General features: G+C 39.5%; 2 protein-coding genes across 2 annotated transcripts; one reads left to right on the top strand and one right to left on the bottom strand.

Moving 5' to 3' along the window:
* The first annotated feature begins 1,380 nt into the window (after window positions 1–1,380).
* Window positions 1,381–3,744, top strand: LOC125227245 (androgen-induced gene 1 protein-like). The gene is made up of 2 exons (XM_048131507.1): window positions 1,381–1,691; window positions 3,135–3,744. Exons 1-2 carry the CDS (start codon window positions 1,539–1,541, stop codon window positions 3,672–3,674), a joined length of 693 nt encoding a protein of 230 aa, XP_047987464.1. The 5' UTR covers window positions 1,381–1,538; the 3' UTR covers window positions 3,675–3,744.
* Window positions 3,745–10,574: 6,830 nt separating this feature from the next.
* Window positions 10,575–18,036, bottom strand: LOC125227265 (androgen-induced gene 1 protein-like). Its single transcript, XM_048131527.1, has 2 exons — window positions 17,806–18,036; window positions 10,575–11,164 (listed from the first exon to the last, which is right to left on the bottom strand). The coding sequence occupies exons 1-2, from the start codon at window positions 17,956–17,958 to the stop codon at window positions 10,625–10,627; spliced, it is 693 nt and encodes a 230-aa protein (XP_047987484.1). The 5' UTR covers window positions 17,959–18,036; the 3' UTR covers window positions 10,575–10,624.
* Between the last annotated feature and the right edge of the window lie 2,000 nt (window positions 18,037–20,036).

Raw genomic sequence — 20,036 nt, 5'->3', positions numbered from 1 at the left:
GCATGTGACACCCCTTGAGTTGCAGTCGTCCATAGGTTACGGTGACCGCTTTCCATGGCCGGTCGTATGCTTGTTTGCCACCGACGTGGTATTCAAAAAAAATTGCCATGATAATCGTATAGTATAATATTACAAGAGCAGAATTATTTTCTGCTAGCAAAAAGTGGGTTAGGGCACAGAATATATAATAGTACAAGTTAGGGTTAGGTTATTTTTTTAGTAAAATATAAGTCCTACCAAATTTGCTAAGTATGGCATAATTCTTAGGTAATACTTTGTATGAACAAAACAACGATAGCGAAAAGGAAATGAAATACAGTCCCAGAGGCATGCATCCCCAACACACATGACTCGCTATCAAAACAGAAATAGAAAGAAGATGGACAACTTTTTACGCCTAAATATTATGCAAACAAAAATCTACAGAAGTACTCTTAATTTTCGATATTATAAAATCTGCGGAACGATTTATGCCAAAGCAATATTCTGAGTAAGGTTTTCCTGCCAAAAAAAAAATCTTTCGGAGTGATGTTAAGACTGCGTAAGGCCAGCCTTAGATTGGATAGAGTAAACATCATGAAAAGTTAAATTTAATTGTATAGACGAAGTTGCCAGCACCCCCAAACACCTAATTTCTTACCCATAAGTATAATATTTTGTCGACCGTTATATTTTATAAGAATCCTTTTTTTTATTAAAATGACAGCTCAGGTGATGAGTGCTGATGTATAAATTTTAAATGTACTTTTTATGTTAATTTGCTATATAAATATTTTAAAAGAACTGTGTATTTTATATTAATAGACAGCCGTTTTCCTATTAAACTGTATCTCTTAAATTGTTTCCAATATAATAATTCAGTTGCCAAAAAAATAGTTGGTACTCGCGTCTGAATAAACCGTAGCCGTAATGACATTAAAATGCTACCTCATATTGAAATATTTTGAGGCCCCATTTTAGTCGCCAAACTATTACTTTTGATACCCATTTCTATGGTTATTTAGTCGCCCGGTTAAATACGTGCCTTTTTATAACGGTTCGTCGTGGAGTCACTCCGCGCGGGTCAAGTGAAATTTCGTAATGTGTTGTTTTTCGTAAGGGGGCGAAATCTTGATATTGCAGTGACGATTGCTAGCCCATCACCCAATTGAAGTTCGACCCCAGGTCGACTTCTCAAAAATTTAATCTTCACCTGAAAAAAGAAGAATGGAAATAAGTAAATAAACGCAAAAGCAATACCCTCTTTACCTCAGTCGGTCAAACACGTGGTACGCCAATGAACTTAAAGCTATCATATCGACCCGACCAGACACCGGTTATCTCCATAATAACAATCACAGGCATCAGATAACTCCACAAATATATACTCATTCGTCTCCCGTCAGTCGGTCACATCGGTTCAACTCGGTACTGTAACGGCCAGGACGTACGCGGTAACTAAATTGTTGGGCGAAATAAAAGACCTGTACACACGTGGTATAAGTAATTGAACACTCGGCCATCCCGTTACATATACTTGTCCCCAGTTTGTTGCCAACATGTTGCTCCGTATTTTCCATGTGTCTGCTGCGTCGCTGTTCTGGTATACGGCCTGGTATGACCAGAACTTCATAAATGTGCCGTTTCCGAATAAGGAGTATGCGCAGTATGCTTTGAAGGGGAGAGTTACTTTCCTCACGTTTTGGTGTTTGGTAAGTTTTATTGTTAACAATAATCATAGCTGGATATTCATACTAATATTATAAAAATGGGAAAGTGTGTGTGTCTGTTTGTTTGTCCGTCTTTCACGGCAAAACGGAGCGACGAATCGACGTGATCTTTTAAGGGGAGATAGTTCAAGGGATGGATAGTAACATAGGCTACTTTTTGTGTCTTTCTAACGTGAGCGAAGCCGCGGGCAAAAGCTAGTTCAAAATAATTGATTAAGAATGTTAAGATTTATCTTGAGTATCTTTGGTAGTTAACATTTTAATAGTGTAGTGGTAATAGTAGTAGGTACGGTCCTTATTTACATATTCTAATTCGGACATTATTATTAAAATGAAACAGTCAATTTTTTTTTGTGATTCCAGTATTATTGGTCCCATATCCAATAAAAGTCGTTCATTAATGATGCCCTTAAAGGTCATCATGCAAAGTTTGGTTAGTACTTAAAAAATGACCCTGTACAGTCACCGGCATAAATATGGTACAGAAATCATCACTTATTTATGCCGCTGATTGTCCGAACATAATTGACAGCACACAATATCTTTAGACCTCTAGACCTATGATGTTATATATCATAATGTATTGCAGGTACCTATTTATCTAGGAATAATGAACACTAAAGTTGCATAATGAGATAACGTAATAACGGTCCGGGTCCGGGTCGAGGCATCAGATACTTCGTTTTCCATTATCGATGATCACGTGAGGCTTTCTACGTATATACCTATAAATAAATAAATAAAACTGAAGTTTATTTGTTACCTAACCTATCTGGATGTCGAAAAATTGTAGAACTATAAGTAATGTTTTGGACCCATAGGGCTGTGTATTTACTTGGCGCTAGTTGTACTATTATAAATTCTGTGGCGAAGTCTTCAAGGTTGCCGATAAACTTTCTCTGAGGGAAAAAGAGTATTATGGAGAACTGAAGTGTCCGGACGCCCCGCAACTTCCCAGACCCTTCTAGCGTATCAGTGTGTACCTTTTAACATCTACCGTATCGTATTCGTCAAAGGTGTCATTGTTTGTTTAATTTTCTTCCTCCCCTAATAAACACAGATGTAAACTTTGATTAAATACTTTAATCAAAGGATGTAAAAGGACTTTCGCCCGCGCACGTGCTATATCGACATGCAAATTCATAGAGCTTTACAAGACTTTTATACCTTTCGTTTGGCGTATGGCTGACAAAGGTTGCTTTGTGGTATCGCGGTGACCAGGTGCGATATACATACATACAAACAATCACGCCTGTATCCCATGGAGGGGTAGGCAGAGCACATGAAACTACTCAAGTTTCAGTGCCACTTTTGGCAAATAAGGGGTTGACAGAAAACGAAACTGTGACATATAGTATAGTAGGTGCGATATAGTATCTTCCTTATTGAGTTATAACCAAGCATATCATACAATCTTTGTTCCAGGTGCTGCAAACAATCTACTTCACCCTGTCCGTTCTGAACGACTACATCGGCACCAACGCGGACCAGTCCAAGCACGCCTCCCTGCTCCGCACCATCAAGGACACGCTGTTCGTCCTCGCCTTCCCCGTCGCCCTCTACGTCACCTCGGCCTTCTGGGGCATCTACGCCGTCGACAAAGACCTCATCTTCCCCGACTGGCTCGCCAAACTCGTCCCCTCATGGGTCAACCACACCATGCACACTTTCATCCTCCTCTTCATCGCTTTAGAACTAGTTATCACTTATAGGAGATACCCTTCCAGAGCGGTCGGCTACTCGATCGTCATTCTTTTCAATTTGATGTACACCATCTGGTTCCATTGCATTTACTATCAGACTGGGGTGTGGGTGTACCCTATTTATAGTGTGCTGAACTGGCCGGCTAGGGTAGGTCTGCAGCTGGCCAGTACAAGTACAGCGCTTGGATTTTATGTGCTAGGAGAAAAGCTGAATGACTTTGTGTGGACGAAAGTTCACAATAAGATGGTGAAAAGCAACTGATTGTATGTATTATGTTGAATTGTTAAATTATTTGAGGTAAATTATTAAATTATTCAAAGACTGGTTTTAACTGTTTTGTTTTATTTCGACTAGTTATTCTTCTAGCTCTAGAAATCCTGAACTTATTTACATCATATTTGCTTTATTAGGCTTTATAACACCAACCAAGTACGGTGAAAAGCTGTGAACGAACATACAGACATAGATACATAGCAAAACTATAAGAGATCCTAACTGACTAGATACAGCTTTATGCACAAATTGAAAAGTTAACTTTAGGTAGGTATTAATGAAACTTGTCCACCTTACAGGAAAGTATTTTCACACACATAAGACCAAGGAAATAAAATTCCACATTAGAGCCTTAAGGCGCGCTAAATATCCTATAAAAATACCTCGAGGGTCCAGAGTGGACGTAAAGTGTAGGCCTCATTAGTAAAGCCTAAATATACTTTTTCCTCAAATACCTTCGGATTACTGCCTCTCGTTAACTCCGCTTAATGATCGCACTTTTAGGGTTCTGCGGGTAGAAAACCTTTGAAAGATTTCAAGTATTTCAACGGAACATTCTTGTTTGATGCGCTTTGATGGAACGCTGCAACGCGATTGGTTGACGATGACGAGTTCGTACCATCAAAGAGGATTGAGTATTATAGAGAGTTATACTGTCAAAGTAAAATGTGTAATCACAGTGCATAGACTGCCGTCTCACGACACAGGCTTAAAACTTTTGAACCTCAGTTTTGACAGTTTGGCCCATATTCTTAGCTTAATATGTGTTAAAATGTCAAATATTTTTACTAGCGCCGTCTAGCCGAGCGTTCCCCAAAGGTGTAACGCCATCTTGGCCACCGTGCCTTTTTAGGGTTTTCATTATGGTTTTGAGGTACGTTTTTTTCTTAGACTTTATCCGTCTATACGGAGTTACATATGTCTTTGGTACCATGCTTGTGATTGGACACACACACACACACACACACAGCGGTACTGATACTGCTAGCACCATTTTAGGTGCCGTCAAATTTTAATCATCGACTGCGCACAGTGCGCACAACTTGTGAGAGTACAAGTAAAAAGTGCGACATACAATAGTATGAAATTAGAGAGGGCGCCACTTTCTTAGTCGGTTATTACAAAAATTATGGATAAAAATGGAAATTAAGTTCCATTTAATAATTGGCTCTTTTATCTTTACCTCTTGAAAACTTGACCAATCTGCACTTCACTTGAAACTGCATACTTTGTAGCACGAAAACCCGTCGCCATTTTTGACGGGATTTTTGCCACAAAAGGATAGAATAGATAGGAGTGACGGGTGACTTTTTGAATAGAATTCCGATCGGCGCATTTTGTACTGGACGTCGGGGTTGACTTTACAAATGAGTTCTTTTCAGGCCACGGGCGCTGCTTTTTATCTCGTGGTGTATCGGAAAACATTTTTCGGTAGGTATTCGATGCACGACTAGAGGACTTTCGGTTTAAAAATATACTTACATACTTCACGCAAACTCCAACGTGTAACTACAAAATTATGTCAAATTTCAAAACGACGGAACGATTTTTTTGTACCTACGTACGGAACTAATTTGTTCGGTCTATTGTCCTTTGAGTCGTCGGCAACCCTCCTTAGAACTTGTATACTCCTTTTTGCTGTGTACTTATCACAGCAAAAGGGAGTGTACAAGTTTCTAATGGGTTGGCAACGCGCATGTGACACTTCTTGAGTTGCAGGCGTCCATAGCACGGGTAGCACTTACTAATAGTGCGATAGGGACGGCCTGATATTTTATCGTCTATCGCGCGACCAAATTTAATTGCCTGCTAGGTTACGGTGAATGCTTTCCATCAGGCGGACCGTATGCTTGTTTGCCACCGACGTAGTATAAAAAAACGAAGTTAGGAAATATCCCCAAACTACGTGACCATAACTACTGCCGTTTTTTGCCCCCCTCACCTCCCTGGGTGACCAAGAGGGTTAGCACATGATTGCCGCGAGAGTATGTCGCCGCGAGATAGACTACCCGTCCTTATGTCATTAGTGCAGTTAGAAGAAGACATCTGATCTATCTCGCGGTGACATACTCTCGCGGCAATCACGTGCTAGGCCTACAAGAGTAGTATATGCCAAGACGTCGCGACTCACGTAGGACCGATATCCTATACATTTAAGCCGCCATCTTTGATTTTTACTATTGAAATCCTTCCCACATCCGATATCGGATCGGATAATGTGAAAACGCACTTACGTCCCGCCATTTTCTAGTCACATACAAATAAGTCGCGACTCACGCTTGACGACTTCACGCCCTACGCGTGCTCGGTGCTAAATCGTTAGCTTAAAAATAAACAGGGGTGCATATTAATTCACTTTTTGCAAGTGTTTACTTGCTGTGTTTATATTTCTTGGCGGTCAAAGAACCTTTTTACATAATGGGACAAAGATTTTTTATAACACTTAAATTCTCGAGTTTTGTACACATATTTAAAGTCACTTACAGGTCGAAGGTGATTATATAATTTTACCTTTTTTCGAGAAAGGGTAGCTACGATAAGCTTACGAGATTGTGACCTTGGCTAGGCGACCAGGGTGCGTAATAGCCTAATGGCACAAACGCTCACGAAACGAAACGCTCGTAGATATCTATCTCTGTCACTCGTGCGTATTGGCGCGACAGAGTCAGACTACCTTTCGCGGCGTTACGTTTTCGTTTCGCGTCGCAGAAATGCCATTCGGCTACGGCACCTGACAGTAATTTACATATTTAAACCAAACGCGAAAGCTGACTACACGCAGACAGCACAGTTTCCATACAAATGTCTGTCTGTATCAGACCTTCTCCCACCTACATGTCACTTTTCAATCCCTATCCAATCTGCACTTCAGGCTAAAAACGAAATACTAAAATCCACTGACTTATTTAGTGCTTCGTAAGGACGGGTCGTATGGGCACGAAAAATATCGGTCTTATGCTGAGAACGTTGGCAGAGCGACTCGACTGCCCGCTAAGAGAGATAAGTAGTATTAAGTAGGGCATGTCGCATACATGTTTAGTTAGTTTAGTTTAGTAAATTTTATTATAAATAAAGCATAGTTGTAGAACTACCCTTAGGATATTAAGTCACTAACAACCTAGATATTAAGTCTATATGAACAAATTCTATGGATTTTTAATTGGTCCGAAATAAACAATTTTTTTATTTATTACCGAAAATGCGAACTAAGCGTGCAGACTACGAATTCATCAATCAATAAAATTTGCGTTATATACAAACGCGAATGTTCAGTCAAAATTACACGAAGGCGAAGGGTACTTAGCTACCATTTAAATCAGCTACTTTTTGTCGAATTGTCAAAACAATTTATTACTATAGAATTTATATGAAATGCATGTCGTCACGGCAGTGATTGTTAAGTTACTCTTTATACACCTAGTTCTGTACGATTGTAAAACTAAATTCTGTCTTCATTTTTATTAAGCTTCTAGTACTTTATTATTTTATGCTTACTGTGACATCATTTGTTTCAAATTTAGTCAAATACACTATTTCCAGAGCGTGTAGTTAGGTATTCTGGGGCAATACATTGAGAATCACCATCGACTTTAATAATGTAGCACTACTACATTATTGCACAGTACTACACTCTACCAATAATTAACAACTTTAATTTGAATTCTAGCTACTGCCCTTGGCCCTATCCTTACTTTTTTTGCCCTATTTTTACTAAAAACCAACTGCATATTTTCTAACGAGAGCATGAAATTTTCGACGCCATTTTCAACGGTGATTTTTCACCGCAAAACGACAGATACGAGTGATGGTGACTCTTTGAATGGAATCCCGATGGAAGCATTTTGTTGCACTACCGAAGTCATATTGCTATCTCTTTCATGCTAATGGAGACCAGAGAAATAAAAGGGATAGCATTATACCAGCAGTCGCCACTTAATATTGCGGTGAGTATAGTGGACGAGTATTGACTTCACAAATGAGTTCTTTTCAGGGACCACTTGGGCATATGCGTTTTTATACTTTTTATCTTGTCGTGGTTATCGGGAATAAATTTTATGCACCTGAGAAACTTACCTAAATATCCAGTTTTATAATGATCAGTAATTTATAAATTGTAATTAAGCGTTGTGTCGTGCTACTCGTAGTATCAACATAGCTGGGCACCGTTAATCAAATAGTTAACTTCGATAATCGTTAATCCGTTACTAAAAAAGTTAACTTCGTTAATCGTTAAAGCGATAGGTACATTTCGACAAATTTAACGGAAGTTGAGAGGAGGTAGGGCATAGGAGAGGAGGTAGGGCATAGGAGAGGAGGTAGGGCATAGGAGAGGAGGTAGGGCATAGGAGAGGAGGTAGGGCATAGCGAATGATATTCCGCTTTGTGTGGTAGGGCACAGTACAGCGGATATCGTCTCGCTCGAATCTAGAGCAGAGCCCAACTGGGGTAGTACCTCCGCCTTACAGAAGACCGCAGCCAAATAGCACTAGACCCTACTCATAGTGTTGTGTTCCTGCCGGTGAGTAAGGCTGCCAGAGCTCAACGAGGGTGCGGTGTGCTGATGACGGGAGGACTTACGGAACTAACTTGTTCCGTCTATTGTCCTTTGAGTCGTCGGCAACCCGAACCCTCCTTAGAACTTGTACATTCCTTTTTGCTGTGTACTTAACACAGCAAAAGGGAGTGTACAAGTTTCTAATAGGGTGGCAACGCGCTTGTGACACTGTTCGAGTTGCAGGCGTCCATAGGTTACGGTGACCGCTTTACATCAGGCGGGCCGTATGCTTGTTTGCCACCGACGTAGTATAAAAAAAAAAAAAGTTAAAGTTAATCGATAATCCGTTAACACGTGATAAAAATTGAATTTTACTGGCATCAATAATCCATTTTATTGTAATGGATAGTTTTAAGTTTTTTTTCGTTATTAGTGTTTAGTTATTAGCTATTGTAATTTTCCAACTTTTACATTAATTAAATTTTATGGTTATATATTTTTAACAAACATAACTAAATAAATCTTTTATTGTGTTATGTTACTATACAGGACAGCAAAACCTCTCAAAACATCCCTGATGTAAATAGGTAAAGCCCGAAATGTTAACAAATATTGTTTGAAGTGAATGCGGTCATAAATTGTGCTCCAATTAGCGGCCCTGGCACAATCGCCATGGTAAAAACTTAGGATTCACTGAATCAATGTTGGTAAAAAAAGCGTTGGTAAAAATACTAGTGTATATATGTATAATATAATTTCGTATTTTTAACGAACGACATCGGTGAAGCCTAGGATTTACCGGTAAATCGATCAATTTGCAGTACCTATTTCGGTAGTGTTCACAACGTATTTTTCGCTGCGCCGCTGGCGCCTGCCGTGCTAGATTAATGGTTAATGGACTAGAATAAATTTAACGGAAGTTAATGAGTCCGTTTTTTTAAAGTTAACTTAAAAGTTAATCCGTTAATCGAAATGTTAACTTCGTTAATTAACGATTAACGAATTAACGAGTTAATGCCCATCTATTAGTATCAATGTGTATTGGGTGATATTCTGCATCATTGTGTTATCTATAATCACAGAATATACCTCTATAATAGTACTTACAACATAATATATGTATAATAGTATAAGTACCTACAGAAGTCCTTTGATGTTCATAAAGTGCCGGCATTCTAAATTCTTACCTACATTAACAAACGGACCGCACGCTAGCAGCCGACATTGAATTTTATTGCGCCGCGCGAACGTCGTCACCACTGAATGGGCCCCGAACTCGCGGCCACCGAGATGTACTTGTAGCGCGGTGATAGAATCGCGGAGTGAGTCGCTCCTGCTTACCCTGCTATACTGAGACATTACATAATATTGGGGGGGGGGGGGGACCTAATTGGGACGCATTTGTATAAAATATAGGTTTTTAAAGTTTATAAATATACGGTAGCGCGGTGATAGAATCGCGGAGTGAGTCGCTCCTGCTTACCCTGCTATACTGAGACATTACATAATATTGGGGGGGGGGGGGGGGACCTAATTGGGACGCATTTGTATAAAATATAGGTTTTTAAAGTTTATAAATATACGATTTAGATCTGTCATTCATATTCACAATTTATTTGCACAATTATAAACATACACTATGAGTGCGTTTTCACATTATCCGATCCGATGTCAAATGTCGCAAGGATTTCAAAGGCACGGTCCTACATCCGATATTGGATCGGATAATGTGAAAACGCACTAAGGTCAACTAAAATTTATCTATTTATCTGGTATGTGATAAAAATGTCGATCAAAACATCGGACATCGCTTAATTATCTATATTTAATAAAACATGTAGATCTGATAAATAGATACTTATGTTTGAACAAATGATAAAAGCTATCATATTTTGTTTATTTGCAAGTATAAAGCAAAAATCGATTGAACTAAAAGGAACCGATAGACGTAGGAGTGTAATATATATTAGCGTCATTCTAAATATACAGAGTGGGGCCTGTAACAAAGGCGAAGAATTGAACTGTAGGCTATTCTCCTTATACTGATCAACATTTGTTCAGTGACTTTTAAAAATTATGAAGTCTTTAAATTTTTAATTTTTCATACAAAATAAATATTAGCTTCAATGTACGCCATTATTGTTGTCATTGACGTTGTCACACTTTAGACTTAACAGAATTCGCAATACATTACCTCTTAGAAAAAACTTTCAAGGGTGATAAAAATCAAAATACAAGTTATTTTTAAAAGTCGCCGAACAAATGTTGATCAGTATAAGGAGAATAGTCTAGAGTTCAATTCTTCGCCTTTGTTACAGGCCCCACTCTGTATGATAGGAAAAAATGCATGTCTGCGGGGAAAAATCCAAAAGAAAAAATGAAACAAAGGCATTGGGAAGACAGTCTTTGTATAATTTAACATATTACTTAACATTCTTAACACTTATTTGCTCTTCACCTTCCGCTTATCAACCTTCGTCCACACAAGTTTGTTCATCTTCTCTCCGACTAAGTAGAATCCGAGCGCGAAAGTGGTGCTGGCGATTACGAAGCCAACCCTAGCGGGCCAGTTGAGCACATTAAAAATAGGGTACACCCACACCCCGGTCTGATAATAAATGCAATGGAACCAGAAGGTGTATGTCAGATTGAAAAGAATGACGATCGAGTAGCCGACCGCTCTGGAAGGGTATCTCCTATAAGTGATAACTAGTTCTAAAACGATGAAAAGGAGAATGAATGTGTGCATAGTATGGTTGACCCATGAAGGGATAGCGTTGGCTATTTTGTCGGGGAAGATGAGGTCTTTGTCGACGGCGTAGATGCCCCAGAAGGCCGAGGTGACGTAGAGGGCCACGGGGAAGGCGAGGATGAAAAGCTTGTCCTTGATTGAGCGGAGGATGGAGGTATGCTTGGGGTGGTCCACGTTGGTGCCGACGTAGTCATTCAGGACTGACACGGTGAAGTAGACAGTTTGGAGTACCTGGAACAACAAATTGTGCAATTTAGAATTAGGTTGTAGTTGTATTAACTAAGAAATCGGTTGCAATGCCACCCTAAGGCGTTTAGGAACTGAGGGAAGGCATGGAAATATTGGCACGTATCCAACAGGTTTTCCTGGCTATGTTGGTGGCACCGTCATCGGCAATTAATGCATGGTCGCAGGTTCGAGTCTTGCCGGGGGTGTAAATTATTCTATTTTTCCTTTCATTTAAAAATATGTCAGAAATCAGATATCTGTGCAACTGCAGACGGAGAGGCTGTAGCCGTGTCCCTCGACATTTCCAAGGCCTTCGACAGAGTGTGGCACGACTGCCTAATATGCAAGCTGAGCGCCTACGGAATTTCGCCTGGCCTGCGCTCCTGGATCACTGACTTCCTGAGGGACCGATCTATTCGAGTTGTCCTAGACGGGTGCTCATCTGATCTGTTGGCTATAAACGCCGGGGTCCCTCAGGGCTCAGTTCTCTCCGCGACCCTCTTTTTGCTGCACATCAATGACCTGCTTAAGCCCGGTATCGTTGGGTATGCGGATGACAGCACGGTCACGGAAAGATATCTTTCCGATGCGAGGGCCAGTGTGAATGACACCAGATCCCTCAGGGAAGCGATGGTGGAACGCCTGAACTTGTCCCTGGACGCCGTATCCAGCTGGGGCGAGGCCAATTTGGTTGGATTTAACGCCACCAAAATCCAGGCGTGTTTATTCACCGCTAAGCGGAGCCAATTTACCTTGGCTCCCACTTTCCAGAATGTGTCCCTTCCGCTGACCGACCACTTAGAACTTCTCGGTGTAAGCTTGAAGTCCAACCTAAACTTTGGGTCGACCATAGAGTCCAGGGCTAAAAATGCTGCCAAAAAACTTGGTGTCCTATTTAAGGTGAAGCGGTATTTCACGCCGAATCAGCTTATCTCCCTGTACCAAGCACAGGTCCGATCGTGCGTGGAATACTGCTGTCACCTTTGGGACGGTTCCGCCAAGTATCAGCTGGCGGCCCTGGATGCGATAGAGCGTCGGGCACATAGGCTCTTCGGCGATGACCCTACTATTAAGGCAAAATTGCAGACCCTAGAACATCGCCGTCGAGTCGCTTGTCTGTCGATATTCTACCGGATACATTCTGGGAGTGCGCTCAAGAACTGCACGACCTAATTCCTCCTTCTCCTTTCCATCTTCGGACGTCCAGGCGAGGGGAACGAATGCACCCGTATGTGGTTAGTGTTCCATTTATCCGCACAAAGCGATTTGCCTCATCCTTTGTAATGCGGACTGCAAAGGAGTGGAATGCGCTCCCAGCATCGGTGTTCCCAGAGAAATACGACCTCGGTCTCTTTAAACGTAGAGTGAATAGGCTATTACTGAATCGGTGAGCTCCATCTTAGACTCTGTCTTCACTTCCCATCAGCAGGGTTAGCACATGATAGCCGCGAGAGTATGTCGCCGCGAGATAGACTACCCGTCCTTATGTCATTAATACAGTTAGAAGAAGACGTGTCATCTATCTCGCGGCGACATACTCTCGCGGCCATCATGTGCTAGGCCTACTGGTGTGACTAGGGTCAATCGCCGATCAGTCCATAAAAAAAAAAGATTAAAGTAAAGGAGATAGCGTTTTACAAGGAAAAGGCACTGCAAGACAGTAGGAGATAGGTAACCAAGTAAGAACCTGGTCCTCATTGCGTAGCAAAGACCAGTTTCTTATTTGATTATATGTAATCATGTCATTCTATGCCTAAAGGGTCCTTGTTCTGTATCTGCAGTAAGGTATCTTTTGGAATTTTAGATGAAAACGTACTTACTGCACCAAAAGCATGTACTCTTTTGTCATAGCACGCCACACAAAAAAGTAGCTGGTTATAACTCCTGTAATTTTAATTTATTATTTACAAGACCACTTATATATTAAATTACACATAATACTGAATATACCTATTTCATGATATAGTTCAGACTTCAAATTACGTAATCACGTTAATTACTCAGAACGCTGAGCAATTAGCTGATTGCGAGATCGTCAATTACCGCAAAACGCATTCATTGAAGTGTAGTATTTCTAAAGCTGCGGATACATTGACATGATTACTTTTAATGGGCGTATGCGCCTGTCAAAATAGTAAATTACGATACAAGTGCGTAAAAAAGTCTCGTGTCGATTTAAAACACTCCCTTCGGTCGTGTTTTAATTTATCGCCACTCGTTTCGTACTTCCCTTTTGCACATGTATTGTACGACGTTTTTCAGTACAGGGTGGCTAGCCGAATGGCACAATCGCTCACGAAACGCTCACGAAACGAAGCGCTAGTAGATATCTATCTCTATCGCGCTTGCGTATTGGCGCGACAGAGCCAGCGGCGTATCGCTTTCGTTTGGCGTCGGAGAAATGCCATTCGGCTACGGGGCCTGATGGCCCTCCGAAGTTTCGACCTGACAAAAAATGAACCACTTCTAGCACTAGTGCGTAAAAAAGCACCATCTGTACTGAAAAAACTGCATAGGCCGTGAGTTTTAACTAATGTGTAGAATTTGTGAAGTTAGGATTTGTAGTCTTAATTGGCTGTACATTGAGATCTACGATCTTGATACAAGTATTTTTGGACTTTTCTTAAATAACGTGTGCATAAAGTACTAAGGTGCATTTAGGTTCGTTCTCAAAAAAGTGGCACCGTCAGGGTAAAGTGAATGAAAAAAAATGAAAATGGTTTTTTGTACCTTTTTGGATTTAAATATGTTTTTGAGTACATCAATAATACGGAATTTTCAGGAGGGAACGAAATAGTCGTAAAAACGTAGAAGTTATAGCGAGTTGAAATTTTAGACATACAGGAGAAAGTGAATAGACAGGGTAGCAGGGAAAACGTGGCAGGATAAAGAGAGTTTGAATAAAAAAAACAAGTTTACCACTAATAATTCAACGTATATCGACTATTATGATTTCGTTAGGATTCAATTTTTTTTCTTTAAGTAGAAACAAAAGCAAAAAAAAGTATTTTTTTAAACAATATCCATTATTTTTTATTCAAAACAGTTGAAGTACAGTAAGTGATATCTGATTATTATTTTCAGTCACGATGCCTGCAGTGTTTGACTGGTAGAGAATGCCTTAAGGCATTATGTACACCATTTTGTACTTTTTTATGTGCAATAAAGAATAAATAAATAAGTACCTACAATCACAGTCTTGTAAAACAACAAAGCACATATCATGATTCACAATGTGAGTTGTACTTGTGCATGTAATGCCTGCAATGGCTGCCCCAGTGGAAGAGTTGGTTCGTCTCCTTGATGTCTCCTTGGTAACATATGTCGAGATAATGAGGTCAGTATTTAAAATGAGGGCCACTCTAGGGCCGGACGGTGTGCCTTGGCTCTTTAAACATCTTGGAAGTAGATTACGTGGCCACATTGACGACTGCCTCCGAGAGGGTATATATTCTCGTTGGAAGGTGGGCAGACTGTGTCTTTCGAAAAAGGGTAGTCCAGCTGACTGTCCCTTAGGATACCGTCCCATTGCCCTCCTAGATGAAACTGGCACGATGTTGAGCGCATCATCGTAAGTCTCATCTACTGCTGTGCACGCATTTTGAAAGACACGTGCCCAAACATCAGAGATCGGGTTCTGGGAGAAGCGATAGACGCAATTGATGCGCTGCATAAATACAGCGGTCTGGTAGCAGAGAAAAGGCAGGGAGCTATCGCAGTATCTCTTGACATTGCCAATTACTTCGGCTTTCTTCCTTATGTGGTAATAAAATAGGCGCATTGCTTCCACGATGCGCCTTTCTATTTGAAGATCATCATTCACCATAGGGCATTACCTTGCAGATAGAGTACTGCTCAATGAATCAGGAGGAAGATGCCTAGAAAGACGAATGGAGTGTGGTGTTCCTACCGGCTGCGCCATATAAACGTATAGGGACAGGTCAATGAGACTACGTGCTCAAATCAAGACTGACTTCTTTATTCTTCTTCTTACCCACATGCATATTCATAATAATCATAACCTACCCACAGTTTTCCACAGGGGTCGGTACTGGGCGCCTGCTCTGGAGCATCGGCTTTGACTTGGCTATCAGAGTAGTCCAACTTCTCCGCATAATATGATCACCATTTGTTATGCCGATGACAAAATAGTAGCCGTGAGGGGAAGAAAGTACCAGGATAATAAGAAGAGCCACAGTGGCAACTGAGCTCACAGTTAGGCGCATTAATTTGTTTGGGCTTGCGGTGTTACTTGCCACGACCGATGACGTGGTTTTCGAAGGAAAGATTGGCTTCTGTCCGAAGAAAGTGATTGCTGCCGACCTAGCCAAAATGATAATCGTTGACGCTATACGCCGATCGAAATGCAATCTGGTTCTGTAATGCCTATATGCAAGAGCGATAGGGATGTTGCCTTGCCTATTGGCGGTGAGGCGGTCCCTCTTACGCCCCAAATTAAGTACTTGGGCTTAAATTCAAACCAAAATTGGTACTCCGAGGAACATTTTATCAAATTGGTTCCTAGCCTCGACGGGACTGCTTCGGCGCTGAGCAGACTATTGCCCAATATCGAAGGACCCAATGCCCCATATCGGCGCTTATATGCGAACGTCATCCGCAGCGTGTATACAAAATTTTAGCTCAGTCGGTTGAATATTTCTGCTTCAAATTGGGTTGCAAGATTTGACCTCAACATACATACAAACATACATACATGCATACATTGCAAGTTAGTAAAAACCATGTCAAAATAGCTTTTTTTACTTGTATTTCTTTATCCTGTCAACAGTCACTTTACCCTGCAGAGTGATGGCAGGATAAAGTTACACAGGGTGTAGTGAAAATCCGATTAACTAGATATTATCTCCGAAACTGTTGATAATACAACTGTCATAATTTTAATATACATAGTTATACTTCAATACAACATTAAAATGTTATTGGTAAAAAAACTGCCGTATTAATATTTTAAAATAATCATGCCAGAATAAAGTGGACATACCTGTTACAAACTCCGAACGTCACACTTTGAAAACTTCTAACCACAAGACCGCAGCACCTCACACACAAACCTTTACACCGGCGGCTAGAACCATACTGGCTACGTGTTTTACGTATATTAGGGCCTCAATAAGACTTTCTGTGTGTGAGTGAGGTGCAATACCGCGGACGTACAGGATATGGAGAAAATATCGCTGGACAAACTTTAAAGGTGAAAATTAGTGTTCAAAAGTAATCGAAACATCCCGTGCAACGTATATTTAAGAATATAGTAGTCTATTCTGTACAAAAAACGATATTTTATTATCATAAAACTGCAATTTAATAATTTATAGAGCGAAAACTTGAGCAGTGTCGCGTTGTGACAAGGCAGGGTACAGTAGAAAACGGTCTTCTTTATTTTTTTTTTACAAAAGTATTATATTTATAGAAAAAATATGTGTTCGCCTCGATGTGTCACGTTAATGCCTACTTATGAAAATTTTAATTATATGTGAAAATTATATATTTCGCATACTTTCTATTCAAAAACGTGATGGCAGGGTACGATGCCACTATTTTGAGAATTACCCATTTAGGATAATTCCGAATGACAGAAATGCTCTGGTAATTCCGAAAGGGGAAGGGGGATTTTTGTGTGACTTTCGAAATTAGACGACTTTCGGAATTACCCTAATGCACCTTATAATGTTAATTAATTGAATTATGTAACCTGTTATTTAATAATCAGTCACCTTTTTTCTTAAAGAACCTACAAATTATAAATATGTATACCTAATGATAAGAATTTCTAACGAGCCGGAAGTATAATTATTCTCAATAAAAACAAAATAATCAAAAATTCTGAATATTTTATTTATTTGACTGTCACATTTAAATACACGTGAACACGCCCTTAGGAATATCAGATTAAGCGGTCGGCCTTGGTTCTAACAAACAATATACTAGGTACACAAACACATATATCTAATATAGTTGGGGTCAAAGTCTCCTCAATGACTTTGACTAGGCGATTTAGATTTTGCGAAAAATCATGTTGTTGTTAATCTTGTAAAACACCTTTTACATTATGTGATTTAGGCACATTATGTGATCTGTGACGTCTGATGAGACAATATTCCGTTTTTTTTAAGAAACTGGGCAGCCAGAGTGCAGTGGCCTTTAGAACTACAGGATTATCAAGTATGTAGTTACAATTGAACTGTAGTAAGAATTTAATTTGCAACCCTTTGAGAGACTGGCTCATTCCCTCTCAACCGAAGCTTCCCGGGTGCGTGTGGTATATATATACCTACATACCTAGGTATGTTAAAAAAAATATCAATGATTATTTTCACTTTTTCGTGTTTATTGTTGTGTTTCAAACATTAGGAACTGTAATTCAATTGTTTCAGATTAGGTATATTTATTTTATCTTAGTCAAAGAGGTTTTTTTAACGAGTAACGTGACTTTAGTAACGATGTTTACAAATAATATTAACTATTGATGACATATTCACAATAATTTAATTTAAAAAAATGAGAAATGGTGATTACGATGTCAATATTGTAAAGTTCTATGTATATCGATTTTATGAAAATTATTTAAAAAATCCCAAAAAATATGAGCTATAAAAATATATAACACATCGAAATAAACTCACCAAACACCAGAACGTCAAGAACGTAGTTCTCCCCCTTAATGGATACTCCTCATAGGCCTTATTCGGGAACGGTATGTTCACATAACTCAGGTCGTACCAAATCGTGTACCAAAACAGTGACGCCACACATACGTGGAAAAGACGTAGCAACATTTTGGCTAGTGTACACTAAGCTTTATACACGACTGGGTATTCTGTGCACCTTTAGCGTACGGACCGATTCGACTGACGGACGGGCAGCGAATGAGTTACGAAGTTATCTGATTAAGCCAGTGATTGTTATTAAGAAGATAACCGGTGTCTCGTCGGTTGATAAGATTCAAGTTCATTGCCGTATGCGTGTTACCGAGTAACGGAAAGAGGCCACCTAATCTAAGTTTGCATAAATTAAAATAGAACTAAGTGAAAGAGTATAAACGTCAATTTGACGTTTAGTCTTAGGTTGTAAGTTCGAATCGCATTATTGTGATTGTCTTGCAGAGTTATCTGGGTCCCACTATTTTCTAATGTATATCTGAAATTGTCAGTAGCTTAAACTACTTGGGTTTGACTGCCTGCCTGAATCGAAAAAAAGCTTCAAATTGCTCTAGATGCGATTTGGAATGTGGATCGAATAAAACAGTGTCACTCTCAACTGATGTAGGTTGTAGATTGTATGTAGGCAGGGCCTTTGCCAGGAACAATGAAAACGAGTTACATGGTAGGGTAATTTACATACCAATTAACCTCTTTTCATTGTTCTTGGGTAAGTAATCCCTTGCGTAAAGAGATGAAGGTTGTCTGACCCCGGAAATATACACCGCCGGAAAAATCCGAGGAAGACAATTTAATCTTAGGACAATACCTTTGTTTTTAATTCTTCGATAAAGCTGTGTAACTGTGGCCGCCATCAGAAAGTCTTGTTAATTTTGTACAGTGAGCTGCAAAAGTGCATGGCGAATTTATGAATGAATTCATTCATGATTTCTCCATGCAACTTCGCGGCTCACTGTACCTTGCAATTTTCGTCTAGGAATACTAGTACAGTCGAGTTCATAAATATGTGTACATTTTTTCACCTTATTGCATAGAGTTAAGGTTAAGAAATGTACACATATTTATGAACTCGACTGTACCACATTGGTATAATTTACCTACGCAAACGTACCTACACACGAATTATGCTTAGTAATTGCTAGCCGCATATCGTTTTAACCTTTTGATCGCTTTGCCTTTCGCGTCAAAATGTGGCCTACACGCCAATACCTCTACTTACTGGTAGAGGTATTAGCTTCGTGCACGACAGTTACGCCCACTACCATTTGAACTTGAAGTGGAAAATGTTAGAAAATGACATGTAAACAAACATATGAAACTGAAAACTTACTTCAATAGGTAATTTAACAATAATTTTAACTATAACCATACTATAAAATAACTTCTGCAAACTGTAATATTTTGGGCAACAGAATCAATGTTTAATAACTGTTCACACTGTACTTTTAATTATATAGTTACTGTGTTTTTCTAATTTTCTAACTACTGTCAACAGACTTCCATGAAACTGAAAACTTACTTCAATAGGTAATTTAGTAATAACTTAATTATACCCATAGTATAAAATAACTTCTGTAAACTGTAATACTTTAGACAACAGAATCAATGTTTAATCATTGTTTACACTGTACTTTAATTATATAGCTAACTTGTTTTTCTAACTTTCATGACATATAAATGCAATACAGGTCTCCCGCGGTACAGGCCTAGCCTAGTGCGGGGACCCCTGGAAACTTGTGTTAACAATAATTAGGATATGCACAAATGGATGTAAATTTTACCTATCTTTTGTAACAAATGACTTTGTGTTTATGTGCAACAATAAACGATTTTTTTACTTTTACTTTTACTTTTTTTACTTTTATATATTTTAACGATTTTTCGTTAATTTTAAATAAATCCAATAACAAGAGCTACTATTTCAAGTCTAATAAAATTTAGGTAGATAGATCATAAAGACATGGATATAATAACAAAAATTAGTTTCCAAAGCATTACTCACGGTATTAACTTCCAACCCCAGACCACAGAAAGAGGCAATAAATTGGTGCTGGCAGGGCATATAAGGAATCTTGAAGAACATAGGAGTAATGGTACAAGTTCTTCGAGCTAGTGATATGGTATTCGCTAAACCTCCGTCCCGTTAATGCCATATAAAACAAATCTAAACGTAAGTACCTAGTCATGTCCGCGGC

The sequence above is a fragment of the Leguminivora glycinivorella genome, chromosome 6, assembly GCF_023078275.1.
Source record: "Leguminivora glycinivorella isolate SPB_JAAS2020 chromosome 6, LegGlyc_1.1, whole genome shotgun sequence".
Taxonomy (NCBI): Eukaryota; Metazoa; Arthropoda; class Insecta; order Lepidoptera; family Tortricidae; genus Leguminivora; species Leguminivora glycinivorella.
The sequence above is the reverse complement of the archived record's forward strand: the minus strand, read 5'-3'. Positions and strand labels throughout refer to the sequence as shown.